The sequence below is a fragment of the Urocampus carinirostris genome, chromosome 10 (genome assembly GCF_059441175.1).
Source record: "Urocampus carinirostris isolate Australia breed hairy pipefish chromosome 10, RoL_Ucar_1.0, whole genome shotgun sequence".
Classification (NCBI taxonomy): domain Eukaryota; kingdom Metazoa; phylum Chordata; class Actinopteri; order Syngnathiformes; family Syngnathidae; genus Urocampus; species Urocampus carinirostris.
In genome coordinates this window covers 44377577-44403261 of record NC_142358.1, presented here as the reverse complement: position 1 = coordinate 44403261, position 25685 = coordinate 44377577, and the positions used below count along the sequence as shown (strand labels likewise).

The window sequence follows — 25685 nt, the reverse complement described above, 5'->3', positions numbered from 1 at the left end:
TGTCGTGGGCCCGGCGATTCTTCCGGTCGCCGCGGCAACGTCAAGCGGGTCGCCCCGAAAACCCAAAACGGAACCGTGACAAACGCAGAACCCGATCCAGTCCGCGACGCCCGGCGCTCGCTCGCGAGGGTTGAAGGGACAGTGCGTGAGGTCCGTGTCGGCCGAGCCGCCGTACGGCAACGTCAACAAAATCGCTCCTTTTTCTCTTGCTTCTTTTCCTCTCGTCTTTTGCCCCTTTTCCGTTCTCTCCTTTTTTTCTCGCTTGTTTCTCTTTTCCTTTTTCTACCGTGTCCTTTCTTTTTCTTCCCTGATCGTTTTCTTTTTCATTTTTTTTCTTTCGTTTGCTTTTTCTCATTGCCCGTTTTTGCTTCTTTTGTCACGAGGCGGAGTGGAGTGGAAGAGGTGACCGGACCAGAACGGAGGCAGGAGGCAGGAAAGGAGAACTCAATTGCGTAACGATCCATAAGTTTTATTTAACAAAATAAAAGTCGCCCAATACTCCAGGACAAAACAGAACAATACAGAGTTCCTCCGGCACGAACTCAACAGGACAGGGCATAACAGACGGAAAATGTTTAAAATTAAAACAGGACAAGGCATAACAGACCGGGGAATGTGTAATGAGCCAGCGCCCGCCAAACCCACAATCCAGCCTTAAATAGCAGACCAGCAATCAGCTGATCTGCTGCAGCTGAGTTCGGGGGCGCGGCAGACTGGTAGCCATGGCGACCGTGACATCTTTTTTTCACTTGTTCTTTTTTTTTCATCTTTTCTATTTTCTTTATTTTCCTTTTTGTTTTTTTTTATCGTTTCTTTTTCTTTTATTTCTTGGCTTTCATTTCTTTGCATTTTTTTCTTCCTTATTTTTTTTCCTTCTTTTCCTTGACTTTCATTCTTTGGCACTGGCCGGGGATGAGGGGGAACGGGAACCCAACCGTCACCTTTTTGCTTTTTGGCGCTCCGTTATGTCGTCGCGCAACACGCCCGAGTGAAATCTAGTGTTGCAATCCGACACGCTGTCCCTTGAAGAGGGGGAGGGTCTTCTCACCTGAAGCGGGGGGGGGAGCTTCTCGCTCGCCCGCTCCCCTATCGACGCCTGGTAACTGTCGGGCAGAGGAGAGCGAGGTCTCCCGGACGGACGGACGGACGGAGCCGATGGAAAGCGGCGCGTCCTTCTTTCACGTCATGACGGGCTGCGGGCTCTGGGTGGCGCTCGTGATGACGTCACAGGTCAGTCGGGCTTTTTTGCCGAAGGGATTTCCACAAAAGTCTCCAAGGCTTGTTTGACTGTACTACTTCTGTTGTTTAGTGTTTCTACTCTATATATGTTTTTCTAGTGATTACTTTGAAGTCAATCCTAAATCATTTGCGAGACGTGTATTTGCGCCCTTTTCTGCGTAACGGAACCTTTTGGAGCTTCTCTGATTTCTATTTCTACCGATAGCCCGTTTCGGGAGCAATTTTTTTATCGACGGCGCTTTTTTTTTTCCTGTTGTTGGGAATTACTTACCAAAAAGTAGCGTTTCCCAAATCGTTAGAATGAGTGATCTGACTCCGTTAACCAAACGCAACCTACATTCATCCAACAATTGACGCGCGCTCGTTTCTTGAGAGAAAAATGAACAGGAAAGTCGACATTTCACACGCGGGGCGGGTGTTTATTTTTCCTAACGGAAGAACTAAGTTTTCTCAGGAGACGGCCGAAGGAGAAGTGACGTTGAAGTCTGTGTGAAGCCTTCTTCCGAAGTCCTTTAGCTTTTTCTTATTGGCCCACGTCTTCCCGCAAGATAGTGTGCCGGCTCCTCCCATGGGCGCGCCAAGGAAGCCCCCTGGGCTTCGCAATCTCACCCGCGAGCGCCTCGATGTCATCCACGAGTCCTGTTATCAAAATTCCCTAGACAAAATAGGATGCATTTCGAACAGCCTGCCCTTTATATTAAACTAAAGCCCACTCAAGGAAAATCTTCATTGCATTAGGAGTCGATCGTCTAAAATCCTTTATAGTCAATATATATAAAATCTTTTACCGTCGACACGAATCGAGTCCGCTCGTGCTTTTCGGATCGCGCCTCCCTTCGAACGGATCGTCCTCGGGAGCGCCGTTCCCCGCGGCGCGCCTCGGGCGAGTACGTCCGGCAACGCCCGTCCCCCTCTGACGCGGCTTTTCGGCCGGGGGTCGGCTCCCCCGCGAAACGGGTCGTCCCGGCCCCCGCGGCGACCGGGAGACGCCTCCCGTCCCGACCCGGATACGGCGCCTTCATCGCCCGGTCGCCGTTATTTTTGGACGCAAAGCCTCGGACGGCGGCGGAGACTCGAGCGGCACGACACTGGACGATAAAAGACCGCGGGGGAGAGATTTTCTTCTCAAATTTATCGCACAGAGGGCATATCGAGTGAAGATATTCCTGCGATTGATTTCGTTGAAGAAATAGATGAATACTAATGAAATGATCCCTTTTTATATGTATTCTGTACCTACCGACACTACCGCTCGACCATTTAGACGACCGCTTTTGCTAACCCTTAAAAAACGAACTATAAACGATAACAAAACTATCTTTCTTATGGCGTCCGTTTGGATAGTTCCTGAAGTGTCGTGTGCGTTCGGGTGAGATGTGGCGGCCTCTGGCGGCCAAAAGCAGAAGTGCTTGTCACGACGACCGCGACTTCTTTTTTGAAAGTGTCCAAAAACAATCTCAGATGCGAAATGTGCGCGAAAGAAGAAGGTCATCGTCCTTAAAAGCAGAACATGATCAAGGCGCTCTTTCAGGCGGTGTGCCAGCACGTGATCAAGCGTCGTTACGTCATCAACCCGCTGGGAAACAAGTGGCCGCACACCAACATCACCTACAGGTGACGTCATCGCCGCACCCTCGCTCCTTCTTCCGGCGCGCCCACGGCGTGACTCCGCCCCCTTTTTTTTGGGCAGGTTGGAGTCTTTTCCCGCCACGCTGAGCGTCGGCGCCACCCGCAAGGCGATGGGCGTGGCTTTCTCCAAGTGGAGCGACGTCTCGGCGCTCACCTTCACCGAAGTCACGCAACATCCGGCCGACATCGCCATCGGTACCCGCCGCGGCACCTATTTACTCACAGCCAGACAAACCGTGTAGAACGGGGGGGCAAAGTACAACGATGCTCAAAAGATACGGGAAATTACCGGTGCCCACTTTATCCCCGTCGTCCTTTTTGTGTGTCCGCCCAAAAATAACACTACAACAAATACTGCGAAAATAACATGAACGAATAATGAAGAGGCGGAGAGAAGATTCGACCGAGTTGTGCTACTGCTAACATCGAAAATAATAAATATTGTCGTGCGGAAGATCCCTTTTCTAAATATTTTGACTTTCAACGGATTTAATGTTATCACATTGTGTCTAGTGACTGATCGTTGTGTTTCTCCAGTGCCTCGCGCTCATTATGAAGAGGTAGAGAGGAGACACCACCAAGTGCTGCAACTACTTCTATAGAAAATCAATCTAAAGAGGAAACTCATTTATTTGAATCTCGTAGCAAGCCAAGCTCCCCGGTGCCGCGCACACATTATGAAGAGGTAGAGAGGAGACACCACCAAGTTTTGCTACTATTTACATCGAAAATGTTCTCCGGTAAGAGATAACTCGGGAGAAAAAAGCCTGGAATGTCCTGTCTAAAAAAATGTGTCCTCGTGATGTCGATAAGCCCTGACTTATTATTCCACGACACGAACCGGGACCTGCGATATTACATTGCTTCGTAGGAAAACATATAGAAAGGAATGGTCGCGGTCTCAAATTCGCGTCCGCGAGGGTGGGGCTCCTCGCACAACGCCGCTATTCCGGCGTAGAGGTCTCTTAAAACGGACGTCGCTACTCACTTGTCCGTCACTGCGCGCGTCCAAGGTTTTTACTCGCGGAACCACTCGGACTGCGCTCGAGCGCCCTCGCACCCGTGTTTCGACGGCGTCAACGGCGAGCTGGCCCACGCCTTCCTGCCGCCGCGGGGCGCCATTCACTTCGACAAGCAAGAGTTTTGGATCCTGGGACCGTCGCGATTCAGCTGGAGGAGAGGTAGGCGACCCCCCGGCACCGTACGCCGGGTCGCGCGTGCCGCCTTTTCACGGGCGTTTGTCCGTAGGCGTCTGGTTGACGGACCTGGTGCAGGTGGCGGCCCACGAGATCGGTCACGCTTTGGGTTTGTGGCACTCCGCCGACCCCGAAGCGCTCATGCACCCCAACGCCACCGGCACCGGACAAAGGGACCTCGGCGCCGACGACGTCCGAGCCGTTCGGGCCCTTTACGGTAAGAGATACGACGGCATCCCGCGCGAGTGTGCGCGGAGGGCTTCCGAAGGCCGACGGCGGCAAAGTCGATCGGGTGCTCGCTGAACCGGGAGCGGGACTCTTATTCGACATTTCAAAATGGCCAGTCCAGGTGGGAAGCAGCTTGTGAATGGTCAAGACCGAGCCTAACCCTTTACTACGACGGAAATACGACAAAACTAAATATCGAACGAGGCTTCGTGAGTCATTCTGCTGTAATCCGGAACGTTTTAAGACCAATTGGTGTTCAAGTGAGTCCAAATAGCGAGGGCAAGAATCCAAGCGATCGCAGTACTCGCGATTAAAAGTGCAAGCGAGGCTTCGGTATAGTGGAATCATAAGACGCTGAGACGAATGCTTGGGACTTGACCTGAAGGCAATGAACTGTCTTTGAACCAAAGGGTGAAGACAGAGAGGTGTGATTGGAGGGTAATCGGGACGAGTGACGCCAGGAAGCGAGTGACCAAATAAGGGAAGAGAACAAGAGGCAAAAGTGGGAGAAAGCGAGAACATACATATAAGCGGGAGTGCAGACTGTGACACTCGGAGGTGCCGACCCTCGGCCGCTTCATACTCGGCTCCGGTGGTGACGGCCTGAGAGAGAAGATGTGATCCTGATGCCCCTAAACCGGACCCCTTCCTCAAGGGGCGAGCGGCCTCACGAACGCAAATGAGGAAAATCGAAACGGTCTCCGGGACCGCGTCCGCGTTTTTTCACTCGATGTGGTTTGCCCCCCCCCTACCCGGACGGGGTACCCATCTGGCCTCCATCTCTGTCCGTCTTTTCAGGCTGCGTGGACAAGAAGCGAGCGTGCGACGGGTGGGCGGGGTCGGGAATGTGCCAACGTCGAAAGCGCCTCATGAAGACGGCGTGCCCGCGGAGATGCCGCCTGTGCCAGGGTGAGACCCGCCCTCCCCTGTTTGACTCCCCCTTTGTCTAACCCAACCTTATACTTCCCCTTTTGCCCTTTCCCTTCCTTTTCTAACCCTGCCCCTTTTCTTTGCCCCTTTTGCCCCACCCTTTTTTTAACCCCCCTCTTGCACCCCCCCTCGTCTAACCCTGCCCCTCTTCTTACTTGCATACCCTTTCCCCCCCTTCATCTTATCCCTCCTTTCCCCCCCTCCCTCATCTGAACCCTTACCTGTTGAATCGGCTCGTTCTCCCCCTGTTCAGAACCCCCGGAGGCTGTGGCCACGCCCACTCCGCCTGCCCACATCCGGGTGAAGGTGGTCCCTCGGGGGAGGCTGGTGGCCTTCCGTTGCCATGCCAACCGTCGCCCCGCCCATAAAGTCAGGTGAGAACACCTTTGAGCGGAGGCGAAGTTGAACAGGACGTGAGGCTCACCGGGAGAGGGCGGACACGAACCTTCGGTTATTTTTTACCCTTTCTCCTCCTTTTTCCTTATCCTCTGTTTCTTTTTTCTTTTTCCCCCTCTTCCTCATTTTTCCTTTCTTTCCCCTTTTCCTTCTTTTCTTTCTCTCCCCTTTTTCTCATGAGTTTTCTTTCTTTTCATTTTCATTTCTTCATCCTTTTAATTCCCTTCTTTTTTTTTCTTTTTCTTTCTTTTCAACCTTTTTCTTTTAGCATTTTTTTTTCTCGGAGTTGTTTCTTTCTTTTCCTTATTTTCTCTTTTTACACTTTTACACCCTTTCTTGTTCATCCCGAAGTGTCGGATCTCATTCCAAATTCCTGATCGGGTGGGGAGGGGGGAGGGGCGGGAGTAGGGTTAGGGTCTGTCCTTTTTCCCCCGGCGAACACGGTCCAATCACGCGCTTTTGTCCCCAGCTGGTACAAAGACGGGGAGCGAATCACGTCGTCGGTCGCCGGCCACATCGCCCTGAAGGGCGGCGACCTTCGCATCGTGGCCAACGAGTTCAACGAGGGCGTGTACACCTGCCGATCGGCCGGACGCGCAGGGCCCGCCTCTTCCTGGAGCGTACGGCTGAAGGAGGCGGAGCCGCCCGTCGCCGCGGCGACCGCATCCGACCGGCCGCCGGGTGTGGCGCGAGACCCACCTGAGCCCCGTCTCCGTCCTTCCGCTTCAGAATGACCGCCTGGATGGCGCGCCGCCTCGGGTCGTTGCCGTCCCGCTGCCTAAGCGCGAGGTTTGCTCCTTTGTTCTTTCGGTTTTCTTTGCACATTTTCTCAGTCGTTTTGTGACCGCTTGTCGCTTTGTTTGTTACTTTGTTCTTTGCATCTCCATTTCCGCTTTGGTGTTTTTATTTGGATATTGTCGTGTTTGCGACCCCTTCTCTGTGTTTTACTTTATTCGTTGCATCTGACATTTCCGATTTGGTATTTGTTTTTGGTTTGGATAGTGTCACTTTTGATTTTGTTTGGACATGTTATTTGTTTTTGTAACCCAGTGTTTGTGTGTTACTTTGTTCCTTGCATTTCTATAATTCCTGTTTTTAGTCTTTGTTTCTGATTTGGATATTGTCAGGTTTGGTTTTGGAAATGTATTTTGTTGTCGTTTGACCCCTTGTCTGTGTTTTACTTTTGTTCTTAAACCTTCATTTCCAGTTTGGTCTTTGTTTCTGATTTGGATATTGTCAGGTTTTGTTTATTTTTGGAAACTATTTTTGCGACCCCTTCTCTGTGTTTTACTTTATTCTTTGCATCTCCATTTCCGGTTCAGTATTTGTTTTGAGTCAGAATAGTGTCTGGGTTGTTTTTGTTTGGATATGTTTTATGTATTGTAACCCCTTGTTTGTGTGTTACTTTGTTCCTTGCATTTCTATATTTCCTGTTTTTAGTCTTTGTTTCTGATTTGGATATTTTCAGGTTTGCTTTGATTGTGGGGATTTTTTTTTGATGGGTGACCCCTTCTCTGTGTGTTACTTTGTTCCCTGCAACTCCATTTTCGGTTCACTATTTGTTTTGGGTCAGAATAGTGTCTGGGTTGATTTTGTTTGGATATGTTTTATCTTTTTGACCCCTTGCTTGTTTGTGACATTGTTCCTGGTGATTAAATATCATCCTTATCTTGAACATCCTGCCTCCCTTTATATAGCACAATTTTCTCATTCGTTTTTCTTTGTAAGGGGACAGTGTGTATTATTGAGCGCAAGCTATGTCGACTTTTTTCATTTTGCTCTCTTTATTAGTTATTTGTGCATCTCCTTTTTAGGCCTTTTATCATCGTCTCCATCTTTTTATTTTCTCCTCATCCTTTTTTCACTTGTCCTGTTTTCATTTTAGTTTTGTATTTTATTTTTCCTCAATTTGTCTTTTTCCTTTCATTTTCTCGCATTTTCCTCATTCCTTCTTTCTTTGTCTTTTTCCCGTTCACTAGCCGTCGCGGATGACACACTGTCCCTTTAGCACGGAATAGATCCAAAGTCGAGCGGTGGGATTCGGACAGCGCCCTTTGACCTCCCTGTCGCTTCGCCGTCGCCACGGAAACACTCACGACCGACGCGTTTTGGGGATGTCGGTTACCGCGGCGACGGGACGCCGTCTTCCTTTTGTGTCAGCGTGTCGATTTTGGGGCCGAAATTGCAAAAGTCCACACGGCCCCTCGCGGACCCTCGAGGGCGATCCCCCCTCACCCCCTCCAGAGGACCCCTAAAAAACGAGGCACCCACCCGTGTGAAGCGTACATCCTTTATTTGCTCTTCCCAACGAGAACTTCCAGGTGCTCGCTGATGAAAGTCACAGCAAAAAAAGTTGTCTGTTTGAGGTGGCAATATGAGAAAGATACTTCCATGGCGTTTTGGGATTCAGAGTAGAAAGAAAGAAGGAAAATGAAAGCGAAAGAGTGAGAGAAATGGAAACAGATAGAAAGAATGAGATGGAGAGGAGGTGAGAGAAAGAAAAACAGAGAGAGAGAAGTAGGAAGTAGGCTTGAATTTACTCAGTCAAGCAGTTGAAATCCCTCCTTTCACCTAGAAAATCCCAATGATCCAGCACTGGTGCTTTCAGGACAGCTCCTTACAAGGCAGCTCAACGGTCTGCAGGGGGCGCCACCTCGTGGAGCCCCGCCCAAAGTCATTGGCAGAAAAGCTTCGATGTATCGTCTGCACCTTTTTCCCAGTACAGGACATGACTGTAGTGCTTCTTTCCGCCACTACCGACGTGTGGCGCTGTGAGAGGTCACCCAGCCTCCACCCCGAAGAAGAAATCTGGCTTCTACTTCCTAGTTGGTGTGCGTACACACTGCACTGTATCTCTAGCACGCTAACAACTTTGACATTTGATCCTTTAATATCTGGTGCATCCATTCAATCTGGTTGGTGTCAAGAAGAGGCGAGCCGTTTCTTTTGAAACGAAAGTGGAATAAGAAAGCTTGATGCGGTTGAGAAAATGGTCCGAACGCTTTTTTTCGGCCTCGTTTGACCACGGAGGAGGACCTCTTGAAGCGCATCTCTCAAAAGTAAGTTCAACTTAACTTTATCTTTACAGATGATATTCATTTATAAAATGTTTATTTTTGAGTAGAAAACAATACAGGTTACTTATACAGGACTCAAACATACTTCTATTGTCACGACCGCAATAGAAACAGGACCCAAATGCGTAGCGTTAACCACAAGTTTATCGAATAGAAAGAAGAAGGGGCAGCGCCTGCGATCCGGCGCTCGCTGGACGGGGGAAGCGAGTCGCTCTTGCAATCGGATCGTGATCCGAATACCACAGTGGATCTTCTATAGCGGGAGATGGCGGTGTCAGGGACGAAAAAACAGGTCGCTCGCCGGAAGAGCGAAAATGTGGTCGGGATCAAAAACGGGTCGTTGCCAGAAACAAACGGGGAGATCAGAACGGACGGGTAGCAAAACGGGTGGAAAAACGGGACAGGCGGGAGTCAGGGTCAAAAAGGCTTGCCTTGTAAAAACAGGTTTGCAGACGGACTGCCAACAGGCGAGTGACAGGACTGAGCTTAAGAGGGGGCAGGGAGTCACATGGGTAATGATGACATCCATAAAGTTTAAAGATACAAAACTTCAGCACGGAAGCAACTTCCCAACAAATTCAACTTACAAAGGATCCCTCGTAAGTAGGGCTGCGTCTGTGCTCCAAAAGACCAGCAGAATAGGACAAGGCTCAGGATCAGTATTTTGCTGCTCTTTCCCTGGTCGTCGTATCGTTTGGGAGTATTTTCTATATTCTTTTCATAGATTTGCTCCCTGCTGTAAGCGCTTCAGTACTCCTAAGTACTAGTCCGGTCGTATTTTTCGAGGAGTTGGTTTTTTTTCCAGAAGGAAAGCCAAATCCCGCATGTGGCGACCGCACGTAGCGGTTCCAGCAGAGGGCGCCCTGGTCCTAGGGGATAGAAACCTGCGGCAGGTGTGTTGGCCGGCCCCGCCTCTTTTGTCTCTTGAGCACGCCCCTTCTCCCCCCTCTGGCGCGCGAGACGGAGACGGCGCGTGCACGCGCGCGAGCGGCCCACTCCGAGTCGGCTCGTCGCATCTCGGGCGGCCGTATCTCGGGCGGCGGACGCCATGGAGCTTGCGGCGTCGCTGGCGAAAAGCCACCCGGGCCCCTCGGTGCTCTTCTGCGCCTTGGTCTTCAGGCAGCTCCACAAAGTTCTGCGGAAGGTGCCCGCACCCGCCCAGGTGGCCCGAGACCAGTTTCGCGCCTGGAAGTGGAGAAACCTTTCCTTGTCCATGGTCCACTCCCTCCTCACCGCCACTTGGGCCCTTTGCAGGTAGGTCCAGGGGGTCTTCCTCCCCCAACTCGCTTTTTTCCCACTTCCCAAAGCGCTTTCCCTTTGGCGTCTCGGCCGCCTGGGATTTCTCGGACTTTGGGGTTTGTTTGGGGTTTGTTTGGGGTGGTGACGCCGTCGTGAAGGCGCAGGCGCGTCGTGCTTTCTGACTTAAGAGTGCTTTTCGTTTTTGGCTTTCGGGTCCGGATTTGTTGCTGATCGTCTCGGTCTTCTCGCCGCGCGTCGAGAGAGGCGCGCTAGTGGCGTGGCGTGACGTGACGTCATGACGTCGCCATCCATTCGAGTCGATGGAGTTGGCGTTTGGCAAATTGGACGATGCATAAGCCGCTTTCACGGCGCGCCATTTCTTGGGAGTGGTCCTCGACGCGGATCTCTTTAAAAAGACTTCGGAGTGCGTTGTGAATGATTTGGCGAGGCGTGACGTCATCGCCGGTCCCGTAGAGCGGGGGAGATTCGCACTCGTCAGGCGGCTATTAGGGCGCGGCGTGCGGGGAATGCGCGTGCACGCAGGCCTACAAGTCGTCGCAGGAGCGAGCGACTGGTCCGACTGGTTCGAGTGGGACGGCAACTGGAAAAACCTGCCGCCGCGAAGGAGGAGGTTTCAATCTCGGTTGTTTAAAGGGACAGCGCGTCGTATCTAGCGACTGTAAATGTGAGCCGATCGCAGGGCTGTTTCCAACCGCGGCCATCACCACCCTAAACGAGCGCGCACACACTCTGAAAAGAGCGACTTTTCTAGTCTGTAGTTTGCATTAGTTTTTCTTTCCTTTTTCTATTTGTCCTCCCATTTGTTTTTTGTTTCATTTCTCTTTCTCCTTTTGAAAAAATCCCTTCTTTTTTCCTACTTTTTCCTCCTTCATTTTTTAATCCTTTATTGATTCTGTTTGTTTTTTCATCGTTTCTCTCTCTTTATGTTTCCGCCCTCGTTTTTCTTTTCGTTTCATTTTTCTTTGAAAAAAAATAAAATAAAGGCGCTTTTGGGTCGTTCTTAGTCTTCTTTGCGCTTCGTAGCATTCGTTTTTGCTCGCGCGACAGAATACAGTGACATCCACTGGTCAAATATCACACACTTTCCCTTTAATAAAGGAACACATTTGTGACTTATAAACGGAAAGGGATGATTTCGGGAGGATTTGAGCGAAACGGTTCTGCCTTTGATTGTATTTTGAAGTCTTTGAGTTCACGTTTGTCCAGGAGCGTCGTGTCTAATCTCACTTCGTCACTTTGGTGTACTTGTTTTCCCGTGCGGCAGCGTGCTGCTGGATCCCGAGACGCTGGGCGACCTCCTTTCCTACCACACGGCTTCCTCCTACCTGCTGGTTTGCATTTCTACAGGTGAGTCCCGCCTGACACGAAAGCCCCGCCCCCACCTCCCCCGTTTCGCCAGGGATCCCGCGCTCCCGGGACCGGCTCGGGGCTGCGCCCGTCCGGTGCCGGGCAACCGTCAACATTCTCTGGAGTTTCCAGAAGGCCCGCACGTGCTTGAGCATCCTCCGCCCGTTTGTGCGCCACATTGTCAGGCGGGCACAGAAGGGACCCTTGTTACCCTTCGCTAGCCTTTGTTAGCGTCCGCCGGCTAACAATGAGCCGTCTCATGCGAAAGACGCACAACCGGCCTCTGTTCTGGATTGCCGGCGACTTGCTGGCGGGCTAGCGTGAAACGCAAATTCAATCTTCGAATCTCCAGGACGAGCTCCTTCCGACTCGGAGCGAGTCAAAACGAGAGGAGCGCCGCCCGTGCTCTTCCGCGTTCGTATCGACATCCGGGTCCCCGGACTAGATGAGCGAAACCGTCGCGTGAGCGGAAAATCCGTATTCGGATCAACATCCGGGTCGCGAGACTAGACCAGTGAAACAATCAAATTAAACATAATATCCCAAAAACTTCTTTTTCACGTGTTCGGATCCACATCCGGCTCGCGAGACGAGATCACGGTCCTAAAGCCATTTTCTTGAGGTTTTCAACAAATCGAATAAATAAAAAATCAGAATATGTTGTGGGGGTGGTAAATAAAGAACAGATTCTTCAGCAAAGTTTCCACAAAATGCCTTTTTGATAGGCGCTGGGCATGCTTTGAAAAGATTAAGAGAGGACACCTTTACTTATTCCGATCAACATCCAGGTTGCGAGACGAAATGAGTAAAAGCATCACTGTGGTGAAGCGGATCCGTTGAGGTCGGTATCACGTTAATGCCAAAAAACGGCATTAAATCTCAGGACAGCTTTGCGTGGATAAAACGGCTGACCCTGGTTTTGGAGGAAATGGGCGCGCTTTGAAAAGAACGAAGCCTCCGATCGGTGGAAAATTCCCACCGGCTCGTTCCTTGCCGGATTTCGCGGCTCGGTCGGAGGTCTCGCGGCCGCCGCAAACTCACTCGGAACGACGTTGAGACTGCGTACCGACCGAAAGAACGAGTACGTCGAGACGTCGTGTCGAACCAGGGGTGGGCAAACTACGGCTCCGGGGCCACGCGCGGCCCTTCCGGGCTTTTTCACCGAACAAAGCGCTGAAATGATTTAACGGTAAATAGAGTCCTAATATTGATTCAAAAAATATTTTGTGCCCACTTTTTTTGAGTCTGCAACAAAAATACTTCTACAGAAGTACCACAAATATGCGACAAAATGACTCCAAAACTAAATATGACATTTAGTGCTTGAAAAGAGGGACCTAAAACAATCCTGTGGAAATACTACAAAAATACTTCTACGGTTATACTATCTTACAAAAATACAACTGCAGAAATACTACAATAGATATACTACAAACTACTCCTATATACTTTATCAATGCCCCTGCAGAAATATTACAAAAATAGCACTATGGTAGTACTATAATACAAAAATACAACTACAAAAATATGACAAAAAATGTACAACGTAAAAACCTTAAACTACTACAAGAATATGACAGTGATACTACTACTTCTACAAAAATGCTATTACAGTACCACTATATTATAAAAATACTATGAGAGAAATATCGCAAATGGTAAATGCTACAAAATACTACAGATGTACTACAGAAATTCTAAACTTTAAAATACTGAATTTTGAGAAAAATCCCCCTGCAGAAATAGTACAAAAAGAATCAAAAATACAACTACAGTAAGACTACAAAAGTAAATATCAAATGTAATGCTTAGAACAGGGACCTTTTATATCATTTGCTATCGTTGTGATTCTTTCAAAACAAATCGTGACCAAAGTACAAACAAATACGCTCGGTCGGATCCCTTAACCTCACGGGGGCCCCGGTTCCCACGGTGCGTCTTGGGCACGAACGGCCTGGTGGTGCTCGTCCCTCTTCTGACCAACATATGTTTCCGCCCGGTCTCCAACCGGGAACATTTATTGAGGCATGAGATATTGTCAAGGTCACCGGGAGGGACCCTCGGCCCCTCTGAACAGTCGCCGTATGCAGTGAGACAATTGAAGTATTTGTTTGTCTCTTTTCAGGCTATTTTGTTCAAGACACGGCGGACATTGTCCTGAGCGGACACGCCCGAGCGTCCTGGGAATTCCTGCTCCATCATTCGCTGGTGAGGAAAAACGCAAAAACCGGCTCGCCGATCCTATCGAAGGACAGAGCCACGCCCCGCTCGTGTTCCGTGTCGCCGTCGCATTGTGGGAAATGCGGTATTTCTGCGTCCCGGTTCGAACCGCAACCCGAACCCAAACCGATCGCGTGTCCTATTTGGTGACGTGCCGTGCGATGGAAAACGAGTGCTAAAAGAAATAATACAAAGTACAGACACTCAAAAAGCGCAACAAAAGAAAGACAATAGAGAAAAATAGAGTAAAAGAAAAAGAGGAGAGAGAAAAGTGAAAAAGCAAGAACATATGAAAAGGAAGACTAAAGGAATTAGAAAAGAAGGGGATAAAACGATCAAAGAAAAAAACAAGAATAAAGCAAGCAAAGAAGAAAAGAAAAAGAAATGAAAAAAGAAGAAAAAATAAACCCAACCAAATAAATGAAAAGAAAAGGAGGGAAAGGCCGGGAGAAGGTCTAAACCAATAAGCACCGGCCTCGAGGAACGGAATCGTCTTACTGCTCGTTGTAAACGACGTCGTGAATGTCGTGTACGCTGAGATTAGACGCGGCGCTCCGGGGTAAAGACCGCAAAGAAGAAATAGTCCAAAGGGATTTACGATATAACGCTCGGAGACGAGTTGGAGAAGTGCGGGAGCGGAATTGGGGCCCTCCGTGCGAATAAGCCCAATTTAGTCTTTCTCTCACCTTTCGCGTCACGTGATCGGAAACAACGGAGGCAAAACCGAATCAGGAAAGAAGTCGGGATCCTAGCTGGCAGCGTCCGTTCTCGTCACTTGATAGCGTTCCCCCTCGACGACACACCGATACCTAGCGCCACGAGACGGACTTTGGTTCCGGTTCGACGAAGGTGACGGCACAGTCCCGAAGCGTGGGGAAGCGTGGGGAAGCGGTAGTCGGCGGCCGGCGGCTCCTGCGTGGTCGCCGGCGGAGTCCCAGGGGGTCGGGCGCTGGTCGCTTGTCGAGTTGGCTCCAGAGAACTCTTGTCAGCTGGCCGTCTTCCTTCAAACCGAATTGCAGTTTGTCTGGCGGCCCGGCTCTCGGCTCCGATCGTTGAATCGACGTCGCCGAATTAAAACAGAGTCTTGAATCGCACGACGTTTTTCCGACATTGCGGAATTTCGACCCGACGTCGAAAGCGCGAGGATAAAAGGTTGCCGATGACGCGAGCGCGCGTCCCGAATGTCCACGGTCTTGCCCTTGCCCCTAGAAAGAGCGCCAGAGAGCTACTTTTTTCCAAACGTATGTGACGGCGCGGTGCCCGGGCGGACGCTCAATGTTTTCCGGTGTCCTCTTCCAGGTGCTGTGCAGTTTCCTGTACACGCTGTACACGCAGCGCTACGTGTCGGGCGCGACGGTGGCGCTACTGGTAGAAGTCAACAGCGTGACGCTCCACTTGCGCCTCCTCCTGAAGATGGCGGGCAGCACCCGTTCGCTCGCCTACAGAGTCAACAAGGTCTTGAACGTGGTGACTTTCGTGGCGGTGCGACTGGCCGCTCAGTTCTACATCACCGCCTACTTCTTGACCAACTACCGGAGACTGGACGCCGTCCCCTTCTTCTCGGCCGCCTTGATGGCCGTCAACGTCATGATGCTCGTTTACTTGGCCAGACTGCTGAGGTCCGACTTTTTCGAGCGCCGACCCGAGCAAAACGGCAGCCGCAAGTTCCTAACCGATTGAGCCTACGATTGGCGCCGGGGGGGTCGCCGACTTATGCAAGGGTGCCGTGAAGTAGAACCGTCAGCAGGAGGCGTGCGAACGGGTAGATGCTAACGGTTATGTTCCGAAGACGCCGCGCTAACAGGTAGATGCTAACGACTACGTGCTAAAGAATATGCTAGACTGAAAAGCGAAAAAACTGAAAAATGTTTCCAAGAAGGAACGACGCGAACGTCAAGTGGGAGCAAACGCTTTCAACATTTTAGATTCACCTCGATACGTTCGACTCACTCGCTTATCAAAGATTCCTTCTTCAGTTCCTTCTTGTCCCGAGTCATCTTCTTAAAGGTAATCCCAAATCTTCTGTTTCAGTTCCACTCCCCCTTATCATGAGTCAATTCCTGTTTTGTTTCTTGTATAAACATCCCCGTTTTCCTGCATTTGGGCCTGTCTGACAAAATCTTATTTTAAAAGCTTTGCGATGGGTCTGCGAAAGGAGAAACTGGAGAACAGACAGCATGACGACACACCAGGCAGGTCCGGAACACATTTGCGGACGACACTTACGCGTCTCCCGGAGCGCTGCGCAAGGGATAATAGAAAAAAACGGAGAGAGCACGGTGGTTGGAAACGGCTTTGGGAAAATGGATGTTTAGCAAGGTAGCGATACCTTTGTTTGTTTTTGATGATGATAAACATCCTCGGTGTGCAAACGATTTACGTGTCGAGTTCAATTCCTATTTTCTTTTTATTGGATCGATTTTGTGAACGTATTTTCGGATTCTTTTTCTCCGCAGAACTTTTCCCTAGAAAATGCTTCCCTGCGTCGTGCTTGACTGTTTCGTGCCAATTAAGTTTGTAACGATGCAATGTTCAATAAATAAATGATTTTTTTTAAATAAAGTAGGAATCTTTGGGTCTCAGGGCACCCTCTGCTGGACCAAATCGGTACCGCGATCCTCAACATCACAAGGAAATTCAATGTTTGATTTGGCTGCTCGGTGGCTGGAAAATGTCGCCGCACGACCGATCCACAGTGAGATGCTTTGCTTTGAGCGAGCGATGTTATCGACGGGTTGCCGCAGCCCTCGTTATAACTCATCACGCAGATGGGATGGAGAGAGCGTTTGATGATACATTATTCACATCAGAGGGCGTGGTTTAGAGGTGGACGGGGGGGACGTGTCCCCACCGCTATGGAGCAATCCTTGTTCAATCCCCACCCATATGATGTCATCGCTTCAAACATGTTGAGGTTTTGGAGTTTTTCCTTGCCCTCGTGTCGGTTGCAGATCAGGGGATCCTGTCATAATAGTCTGTGGTTTGCAATCGTCTGTGCAGCCTTTTCAGACTCTTTGTGATTAAGGGACAAACAAATAAACAGGACTTGACATGAGCCACACACGAGGCAATTCTAGCTGGATTCTTTCTCTCTTTTACCCTTTTTGCTTTCTCTCTCACTCTTATAGATAGATAGATAGATAGATAGATAGAGAGAGAGAGAGAGAGAGAGAGAGAGAGAGAGAGAGAGAGAGAGAGAGAGAGAGAGATGTCTAGATGGATGGATAGATGGATAGATAGATAGATACTTTATTCATCTCCGTAGGGAAATGAACACTTGTGTTGAAGAATAAAATAATAAAATAAAAAATATAGAATACAAAATTACCCAATATAACCTGTTGATATAGAGTGTATAAATAGTGCTACAGAAAACACATAAAAGTCATAAAAATAGGGTAATATGCAAATGTTTGGGGTGGGGTTGAATGTAGGCTTTTCCTCCCCCGGGTGAAGTTAAAGAGCCCGATGGCATGAGGAAGAAATGATCTCCTCAGTCTGTCCGAGGAACTTTTGTCCGTCTTCTTTGTTCCCTTGATCTGTTTCCCTCTTTCTCTCTTATTTTTCTTGATCACTTTTACTTTCTTCTGTAGCGCTTCCTCTCATTGTCTCTCATTTTCTCTAATTCACCTTCTCTTTGTCTTTCTCCCTGTTTGCCGCTCTTCTTTCTTTCTCTCCGTCTCTTCCTTTCTTTCTTTTTAATCTACAAACCCGGCCCCGGCGAGAACGATTTTTTTTCATCTATCGAGCGACGTCATTCCGTCATTCCTCCCTTTATTGCAATTTCCGTCGCCGCCGTAGAAACATTTGGTAAGCAAAGGCCAAAAACTCCGCCCGAGCAAGAAATCCAACGACTGTTCCTGATGACGTCACTCGCCAACGGAAGTGAATATGCGTCTCGTCTAATAAAGCCTTAAAGACATTATAAGGCAAAAGGATCGTAAGCAATAAAGAATTCCCCCAAAAATCAACATACAGTGCACGTATACCAATAACTAAGATTGTGACATACTTTTATTGGAATTAAATCTCAAAAGGTAGCGTTTACCAAATTGTTCAAATGAGTTATCCGACTCCATTAACCAAACACAACTTACATTCGCCTAACAAAGCATGCTCGTTTCTTGAGAGAAAAATGAGCAGGAAAGCTGACATTTTCACACGGGGGCAGATTTCATTTCCCTTACAATTGAACTAAGTGTACTCCATCGAAAAGGGCCCAATTAGTGTCGTTGGAGTCTCTGGGAAGCCTTCTTCTGAAGTCCTTTAGTTTTCTCCCATTGGCCATCTTCTCCCCGCAGGATAACGTCTCGGCTCCTCCCACGGGCGTGCCAAGGAAGCCCAACGTGGGGCTTCACAATCTCATACACGAGCGCCTCGATGTCTGGAAGATTCTGTGTCAGCACACTCAAGCGTCCTGTTATCAATTCCATGGACAGACTGAGGAGATCATTTCTTCCTCATGCCGTGAGGCTCTTTAACTTCACCCGGGGGAGTAGAGCCCGCATTAAACCCCATCCCCACATTTCATATTACCCTGTTTTTATTACAGTGTGTATTTTATGTATTGATTGATTTTGATTATTGCTCCAGCGAAGGTCGGGGGGTCCCGTCCCTGCGCGTCGAGCCGACCAGATGAACCAGGTTTTTCCAATGCTGGCGGTCTTGTGCCAGCTGTTCTGCATCCTCTACAGCAACTCCGTGTTGTTGGAGGTCGCCCGCAACGACGTCGAGCCATCGAGTGCGGGGTTTCCCTCGTGGTCGTCTCCAGCCTGCTGCCTTTGGGTCAAACCGGAGAACGGCTCGTGTCGGATGGTCTGGTGGTAGACGAAGGACATGGCCAAACCAGCGGGTGCGGCGTTGTGCGACCGAGGAAGATGCTCGGGGCTGGCACGTGCGGGCTCTGAGCTCTTTATTGGAGACTCCAATACAATTTTTTTTTTATGTAGCACTATTTAAATACTCTATATCAACAAGTTGCTTTGGGTATTTATGTATTATATTCCTTTTACTTATTATTGTTTTATTTTCAACACAAGGATACTGCTGGAAGTTTGAATTTCCCTACGCAGATGAATAAACTATCTATCAACAGAACTAGAGAAAATATGATGCATTTGGAACAGCCTGCCCTGTCATTGAACTGAAGCCCACTCAGTGAAAATCTTGCATTACACTGAGTCAATCATATAAAATCCTTTGAAGTCAAATGTATAAAATCCTTCACTTTACAAAACAGACGGGGGGTTTCCTTTGGTATATTTGATAAAACTTGAAGCAACTTCTCGGATGGAACATGTGTGGGTTTTTTGGGGGGGTTGGTCCCGAGCCACAGGTTGAGAGACATTGCTCTACCGCATAAACACTTTGGCTATAATATTATTAGCAAGGGTTACCTATTGCTTCAACTGTGATTTGTATGGGTAATCGATACGATTTAATTGCGATGATTAACTCCAAATAAAGCCGTTTTCTTGTAATAGCAAACGAAGAGAACGCAATGATTAAAAAACTACACCTCCCGTCATCATAGCCACCGGCTGGAACAGGAAGTGACCCTCGGTTGTATAAATTCACTTCCGCATCCCTCCGTCGTCCTTTCCTGTCTGCGCCCTGCGAGAAGATGGCGGTGCAGATCTCCAAGAAGCGGAAAGTAGGTGCTGTTTTCTCCCTTCGAGTCTTTAAATAGTCGCCCCGAAAGATGGCTCCGAGTGCGGATTGTCAGATGTTACTCTTTCAAGCCAGGTCGGCTTATTTCCGGCCAGGATGGGCCAGGATTGTACGCTAGCTGTTAGCGAACATGGCGTCTGGCTCCGTGCTCTTCGGCGTCTTTTGCCGGCCAGATCCAGTCCATATTCAAGTCCATGAGGGAGAAACGTTTTTTATTTAGTTGGAGTCGTTGTGGGAATAAAAATGTATGTTTGTTCCATTTGGAGATGCTTTACCGTTGAGCTCGCGGTCCATCCATCATAAAGTTATTTAAATCCAATATGTATCTTAAAAATGTATGACGACACATAGGAAACGTTCGCTCATCCATAAATGTAATCAATCCTTGGTATTCACATTAGAATCTCAAACCCTTTCCCTCTAAATTAGAGGCAACTTTTCAATATTAACAGTGAACTCTCGTTTTTCGCGGGGGTGATTTTCCTTAAGGCCGTACAAGGCATAATTCGTCATGTAGAGGCATCAATGTTCTTAAAATTACCTATTTGTTATACTCAAAAGAAGACTCTTTTACACCTTACAGCATTTAACAAAAGTACGTGATACTTTTCCTCATTTGCATAAGACTACATCCCCCTGAGATTGGACCTGCAACCTCAGTGGAAATGCTTAAACCTAATCCTCAAACACACTTCTATTCTATAGCATATGGATAACCTAGATTTTATGTTGAGAATATCAGGGGATGGTGTCATAATAGTCTGTAATAATAATTTTCAATACTCTTTGATCTGTGCAGCCCTTTGAGACTATTTGTGATTAAGGGCTATACAAATTAACATGACATTACAATCAGTATTCAGAACGCGATGCGAGATGAAACTCTGAAGCGGCGATGCTTTAAAAGGCGATGGATGTCTTCAATTCTCTTAACTGTCACATTTGCACCATATTTGTCATTTCATTGAATTGATCAACAATGTTCCCAATACAATCTTGCTTAAAAGTTGGTTCAAAACATTTTAAAGTGACTGTGTATTATGTCGCTGTATTGGTGCAAAACCATATACTCGTGTAATACAGCACAAGGAAGAATTTCTAGAGATTCAGAGTGACCAAATTGCTCTACTTTTCCCCAAAACAATTGATTAGTATTGCCTTTTGTACGGGTTTGTTTTGGGACACCTGTACTACAAAGATGGCAGACAATATCAACACAGTTCATGAATTTGTTAAAATCACGAGGTTTTTTTTAAGTTAGTTGAATGTGCAGATGATACATGCTATCCTTTTAATAATGCAAAATGACCATGATAAAGTTAAGTTAAAGGCTCCAAATAGTGTTTACAATTTCCCTTTCGCAAAGTTGAATTTTAATACAGTTGAATACATTTTGAGAGCCTACAGCGACCTCCTACCATGAAATGCAAGACGAATCATTTTTGGAGGGAGGACGTCTCCTTTTCACGCTGATCTCAATTTTGACTTTGCGGTCCTCAGTTTGTCTCGGATGGAATCTTCAAGGCCGAGCTGAACGAGTTTCTGACTCGCGAGCTGGCGGAGGACGGCTACTCTGGCGTGGAAGTGCGCGTCACCCCCACCAGGACCGAAATCATCATCCTTGCCACCAGGTCTGCCAATGCATCCTATGTGACAAAAGTTGGGTTATACAGTTAAAACACATTGGGAACCTTTAGATTTCTTTGGACTAAAAAGTATATATTTTTTCATGTATCACTATTACATACTTATTTAAAAATCAGTGTTCGATGTAATTAGACTTGATCCCTGATCCCCCGTGGACATATTTTTTATTCATTTTCTGCGTCTTAAATTGTAGTGCTATTCTTTTCAGGTGGTAAGTTTTCAACTGGACCAAAATGGGATCTAAAAATAATAAACATTTTTTTGAAATTGCCTCTAACTCATGTGGGTTTTTTGTTGTGGTGGACTTGGTCTTTAAATTGATTTCAAGAGGCATTAAAAGTCTTAAGTCTTGAATTTAACTTGACATAAGTTGTTGGTACTCTACATTAACTTTCATCATTGTCGGGATGAAAACGTGTCCTTGTTTTTGTAGTATACATTTCTCAAAATAAAGTGTTCGCCTTTCTATGGGCTTAATCGAGAGAATATGTTGCCATTGTCAACTCAGCAAACGGCTTGTGTCTCAAACCACCTCATCGCTTAGAAGCTGTGTTTTGTCCTGTCTGAAAAGTTAATCCAAGTGGTTTTCCCTTGTACTGTCCAGGACACAAAATGTTTTGGGTGAGAAAGGCCGCCGCATCAGAGAGCTGACTGCCGTGGTCCAGAAGAGGTTTGGTTTCCCCGAAGGCAGCGTGGAGGTCAGTTGCGTTTCCAAAACTGTACATTTACTCTTTATTATGGTGTGCTCTTTGCTAATGTTGTAAAATGAAGCATGGATGGCTCCGTTAATCAGAAAGATAAGTGAGGCGGTCGCAAGCGCTCGGTGCGGCCGGCGTCCCTTCGGTGATGACACGATGACGAGACCGATGAGTCGGGTCCGCGTCTGTGGTTTGGTGCTTGAAATCCACGTTCTGTGGCTCTCCTGCGCCGCCGCTGACCGGCCCCGCTTTGCTATTGACGACACCGAGGCATTTGTCTGAGAGGGGACCTGCCTGTTGCACGCTCACCACGATATTTGGCTTGTTCTTCCTATTTTGGGCCATTTTAGCATGTCAGTGGACAGTTCACACTGATCCAGGGTTTTTAAACATAAAAAACACTAAAAACTGAAATTGACATGAGCTGAAAGCCTAAATTGAGTGGGGACATTGCACTTGTACTACATTCTGTCATTTATTTCAAATGAGTGTTTTATGCAAAACGGCAGTTTTAGTATACAAGACGAAATAAGTAAAGGGCCATTTGGACATCAAATCTACTGTTTGATTTCACTGCACATGACAAGAATGGCCCGTTTGTGGCCGTATGTGCCCGTTCTCTCTCATTAAGAGCATATTTCTTTTCAGTTGTATGCGGAGAAGGTGGCCACGCGCGGACTGTGCGCCATCGCCCAGGCTGAATCTCTGCGTTACAAGCTGCTGGGAGGCTTGGCTGTGCGAAGGTGAGCACGACCAACTTAGCCGGGGCCCTGGTTTAACGCCCCTGGGGGTAAAGGCACTCCCCCGTGTAAGTGATGATGCTAAACGGCTCCTCGATGAAGATACTGATGACGAGTCGGATGCGGACTCTGCAAGGTGGCGGGCGGTCGCTTCAGGGCGCGTTCTGCGCTTCTGTCTCGACTTCCTCCAGCGTCGCAGAGTCTTTCTTGCTGAAGACGTTGAGGCATTTGTCTGAGAGGGTCTGTGCATGGAAAATGACATAGGCATTTTTTTCTAACTCAGAAGACAAAAGCAAGGCATGCTCTAAGCGGCTGGTCTTTAACCCGTCTGACTTTCAGGACCCACTAGTCCACCGTAATTGCACATTTTTGGATTGTAAATGGCACTTTTTTTTTTTGTAGCTTGGACAGTGTTATTTTTTATTTTTTTTATCCGCTTATTTTGTGTGCACTGAGCCTGTGTGAATAATTTCAACATTGGAACAGATGGAGATTTCATATCATTCAGTTGAACTGGGTTTGGCCAATCCACGTCGTTACTGACATTAACAGGCTAGTATAGTGACCATACCGTAAAGTCATCTAGCCTTTGGTTTTTATTTGATCTAGAATTGCATTTCAAGATTACATGTATTATTTTTAGAACCGGGCAGGAAGTGAGAGTGTTGTGGATCTCTGACGACGATGGCGGCGGCGGTGGTGTGTTTGCAGGGCCTGTTACGGCGTGCTCAGGTTCATCATGGAGAGCGGCGCCAAGGGCTGCGAGGTGGTGGTGTCGGGCAAGCTGAGGGGACAGCGAGCCAAGTCCATGAAGTTTGTGGACGGCCTCATGATCCACAGCGGAGACCCCGTCAACTATTACGTGGATACGGCCGTGCGACACGTTCTGCTCAGGCAGGGTGAGTGCCGTTTGGAGGCCACTTTTTTGTTGGCGGTGGGCTTTGAAGGGCAACCTGTTGAAGTTGTGTTTTTAAAATGACAGCTTATTACTGCTTTAATTGTGTGTAACGCGCACCTCCATTTCTAATTTTGTTTCGCTTTTTCTCAGTTCAAGCTAAACATTTGTTGTGTTGAACCATAGCGGCAGGATTCGTACCCGAATCGGGGTCGATGACGTCGATTCTTGACCACTGGGGTTACAGAAAAGGCTTTAGATATGATCTCATCACACTTTTGTTACTCACGGTACCTGGAACGTTACAAAAATGAAATTGACAACGATTTTAATCTATTGCTATAGTCTCGCACGCTTCAAAAAAGATGTCATCCAAAACAGTGCAGTGTTCGGATAAAAGCTAGAACTGAAGCGAGTCGTCAAGAATGGGGACCCTCACTCACAAAATCTTATTTTGAATCCCGTTGCATTAAAGTGTTGTTCAAATGGGCTCAGTGATATTTTTTGGATGATCCACCTCTGCTCAGGTATGCTAATGTTCCCCTGTAAAATCAGATGTATTCTGAGCACTTAAACGTAGAGTTCCTTTTCAGAGTACTAAAAACGCAAATACTTTGTTTTTACCGGGTTGTCATTATCAGAAGTTGTGTTCAAATGGGCTCGGTAAGCCACCAGTCAGGAAAAAACTGAAATCACAATGAATACCGATGAGCTATTTTCACAACCCGAGTGTGAGCTTCTTGGATGTTCATAGGGTGCCTCGCCTCGAGGTCTCCATTGGGTATTTTGCTTTATGTGATGGTAAATATATGTTGGCATTTAGGCGTGCTAGGCATCAAAGTGAAGATCATGCTGCCGTGGGACCCCAGCGGCAAGATCGGCCCCAAGAAGCCCCTTCCCGACCACGTCAGCATCGTGGAGCCCAAAGACGAGCCGCTGCCCACCACGCCCGTCTCGGAGCAGAAGGGCGCCAAGCCCGACGGGCCCGTCATGCCCCCGCAGCCCGGCGCCCCCGTGCCCACTGCCTGAATCGGCATCCAGGTGAACGCTCGCCAAAGTCGCCCGAAGCCTGCCCGGGAAGAACTTCTAGTTCGGGGGTCGGGACCCTGCGGCTCGTAGATAGAATGGGACTCGAGCGGTTTTCCAATATATCGCTTTGGGGAGAAGCAATGTTGATGCGCGTTGGGTTCGGTGTCATAGTGGATGTAAATTGCTAAACGATACTGTACACTGCCACTGAACAAACGTTTAACCCAGAGAAATTTGATTGGGTGAGCATTAGCAATGGGTGGAGCCATACACGGCCGCACTCATGTCTGCAATGAAGGTAAACAAGTGGGTATCCTTGATACTTCTGAAACCCCTTTTTGGGGACAAAAATGGCCTCGACACGCTTTAGTAACTGCTGGGGGGAGGTATATTTCTATTGATATGAGACACTCTGGTATGATTCTAATTCCATGGATTTAATCATCGAACATCACAAATAAGACAGGCTTTCTTCCGGAGAGTTTTGTCTTTAAATATGTGATGTGGCTCCCTCCAAAAAATAAAATGTCTTTGCTTGTCTGGCTCTTTGAGTCAAGGGTTCCTGACCTCCGTTTTAGCTTTTACCTTTGAGTAAACGATCTAAATATATTTTCCACCGTCACGAGGGCACTCTGCCTACCTAATCCTATTTTGTTGCACGAACGCTCAACTTGAACATGAACCTTCTGACCCACGATAATGAATGTAACGGGTTTGGACGTGCACAAAAAGCCACCTATGACCAGACAAATCACGATGGGAACTCTCGTGGGGTGGCCTACCGACATTCATTTACTGGGAAAATAAAGTAGGGGCTTCCACAATGTGTGGACAAAGATTTTGGCGCGTGGTGATTTATCACAAGAAATCATTCCTGAAGGCGCGTGATATTGATGAGCAAGTGCTAACGCCTTCATAATATTTCAAAAAAAATTTTTTTTTTACTTTTAAGCATTTGTGGACACGTCTTCTGAAAATGTTTTTACATGTTAATAACAGAAAGAGATGTCACTGTCCCAAGACCGCCGGCACGCACCAAGGAGGTAGTCTTTATTTTGGCATGTCACTAACCGGGTTTTTTTTTTTTCTTTCCAGGTTTTCACAGGGCGACCATGTTTTGTGTACAAAAATCAATAAAAGTTCCTAAAGAAGTTGATCTTGCCTCAGTTCATGTTGAAAAGGTTTCAAACACTTGAAAGCGGCAAAGCAGCCTTAAAACTGGCGGAAGGTTCTGTTTTCGGGTTCGGCCATGTACCGCTCCCCTTAATATCGTCAAGAAACGGGAACTGGGCGGCAGCACTATGCGTCTAATGGTGAAATTTTTGTAAATGATAAAGAGAAATGCTCACGAACTTGAATATCTTAAGAACAATTGTGAAGCCACCCAATCGGGCCAGAATGGGTTCGTCGAGGCGCTCAAAAGAGCATTCTGGGATCATGGAAGTCCGGTTAAACGAGTTTTGAGGGCGGGCTTTGGTCTTTTC

The 25685-nt window shown here is 47.9% G+C and overlaps 3 protein-coding genes and 1 non-coding gene across 6 annotated transcripts; all 4 read left to right on the top strand.

Annotated features, from left to right (window-relative positions):
- Positions 1 to 1119: 1119 nt before the first annotated feature.
- LOC148359043 (matrix metalloproteinase-23-like) lies at positions 1120 to 9643 on the top strand. 3 transcript variants are annotated; one of them, XR_015851561.1, is made up of 10 exons: positions 1120 to 1230; positions 2771 to 2853; positions 2930 to 3063; positions 3882 to 4049; positions 4117 to 4281; positions 5091 to 5201; positions 5476 to 5596; positions 6088 to 6407; positions 7627 to 8677; positions 9501 to 9643. XR_015851561.1 is itself a non-coding variant. In XM_088346027.1 (8 exons), exons 1-8 carry the CDS (start codon positions 1156 to 1158, stop codon positions 6350 to 6352), a joined length of 1122 nt encoding a protein of 373 aa, XP_088202153.1. In that variant the 5' UTR covers positions 1120 to 1155; the 3' UTR covers positions 6353 to 7291. The 3 variants fall into 3 exon arrangements, 1 of the variants encoding a protein (XP_088202153.1); XR_015851560.1 differs by lacking the exons at positions 7627 to 8677; positions 9501 to 9643 and adding an exon at positions 6859 to 7291 and having other exon boundaries at positions 6088 to 6745; XM_088346027.1 differs by lacking the exons at positions 7627 to 8677; positions 9501 to 9643 and having other exon boundaries at positions 6088 to 7291.
- Positions 9626 to 15897, top strand: tlcd1 (TLC domain containing 1). Its single transcript, XM_088346028.1, has 4 exons — positions 9626 to 9949; positions 11220 to 11302; positions 13428 to 13510; positions 14822 to 15897. The coding sequence occupies exons 1-4, from the start codon at positions 9744 to 9746 to the stop codon at positions 15200 to 15202; spliced, it is 753 nt and encodes a 250-aa protein (XP_088202154.1). The 5' UTR covers positions 9626 to 9743; the 3' UTR covers positions 15203 to 15897.
- A 3149-nt stretch (positions 15898 to 19046) lies between these two features.
- On the top strand, positions 19047 to 25352 carry rps3 (ribosomal protein S3). The gene is made up of 6 exons (XM_088346026.1): positions 19047 to 19175; positions 20693 to 20823; positions 21444 to 21537; positions 22186 to 22280; positions 22989 to 23176; positions 23996 to 25352. The coding sequence occupies exons 1-6, from the start codon at positions 19146 to 19148 to the stop codon at positions 24199 to 24201; spliced, it is 744 nt and encodes a 247-aa protein (XP_088202152.1). The 5' UTR covers positions 19047 to 19145; the 3' UTR covers positions 24202 to 25352.
- On the top strand, positions 21678 to 21824 carry LOC148359041 (small nucleolar RNA SNORD15). The gene has a single exon (XR_015851615.1). It is a non-coding gene; the product is annotated as a small nucleolar RNA SNORD15 (small nucleolar RNA).
- Positions 25353 to 25685: the final 333 nt, after the last annotated feature.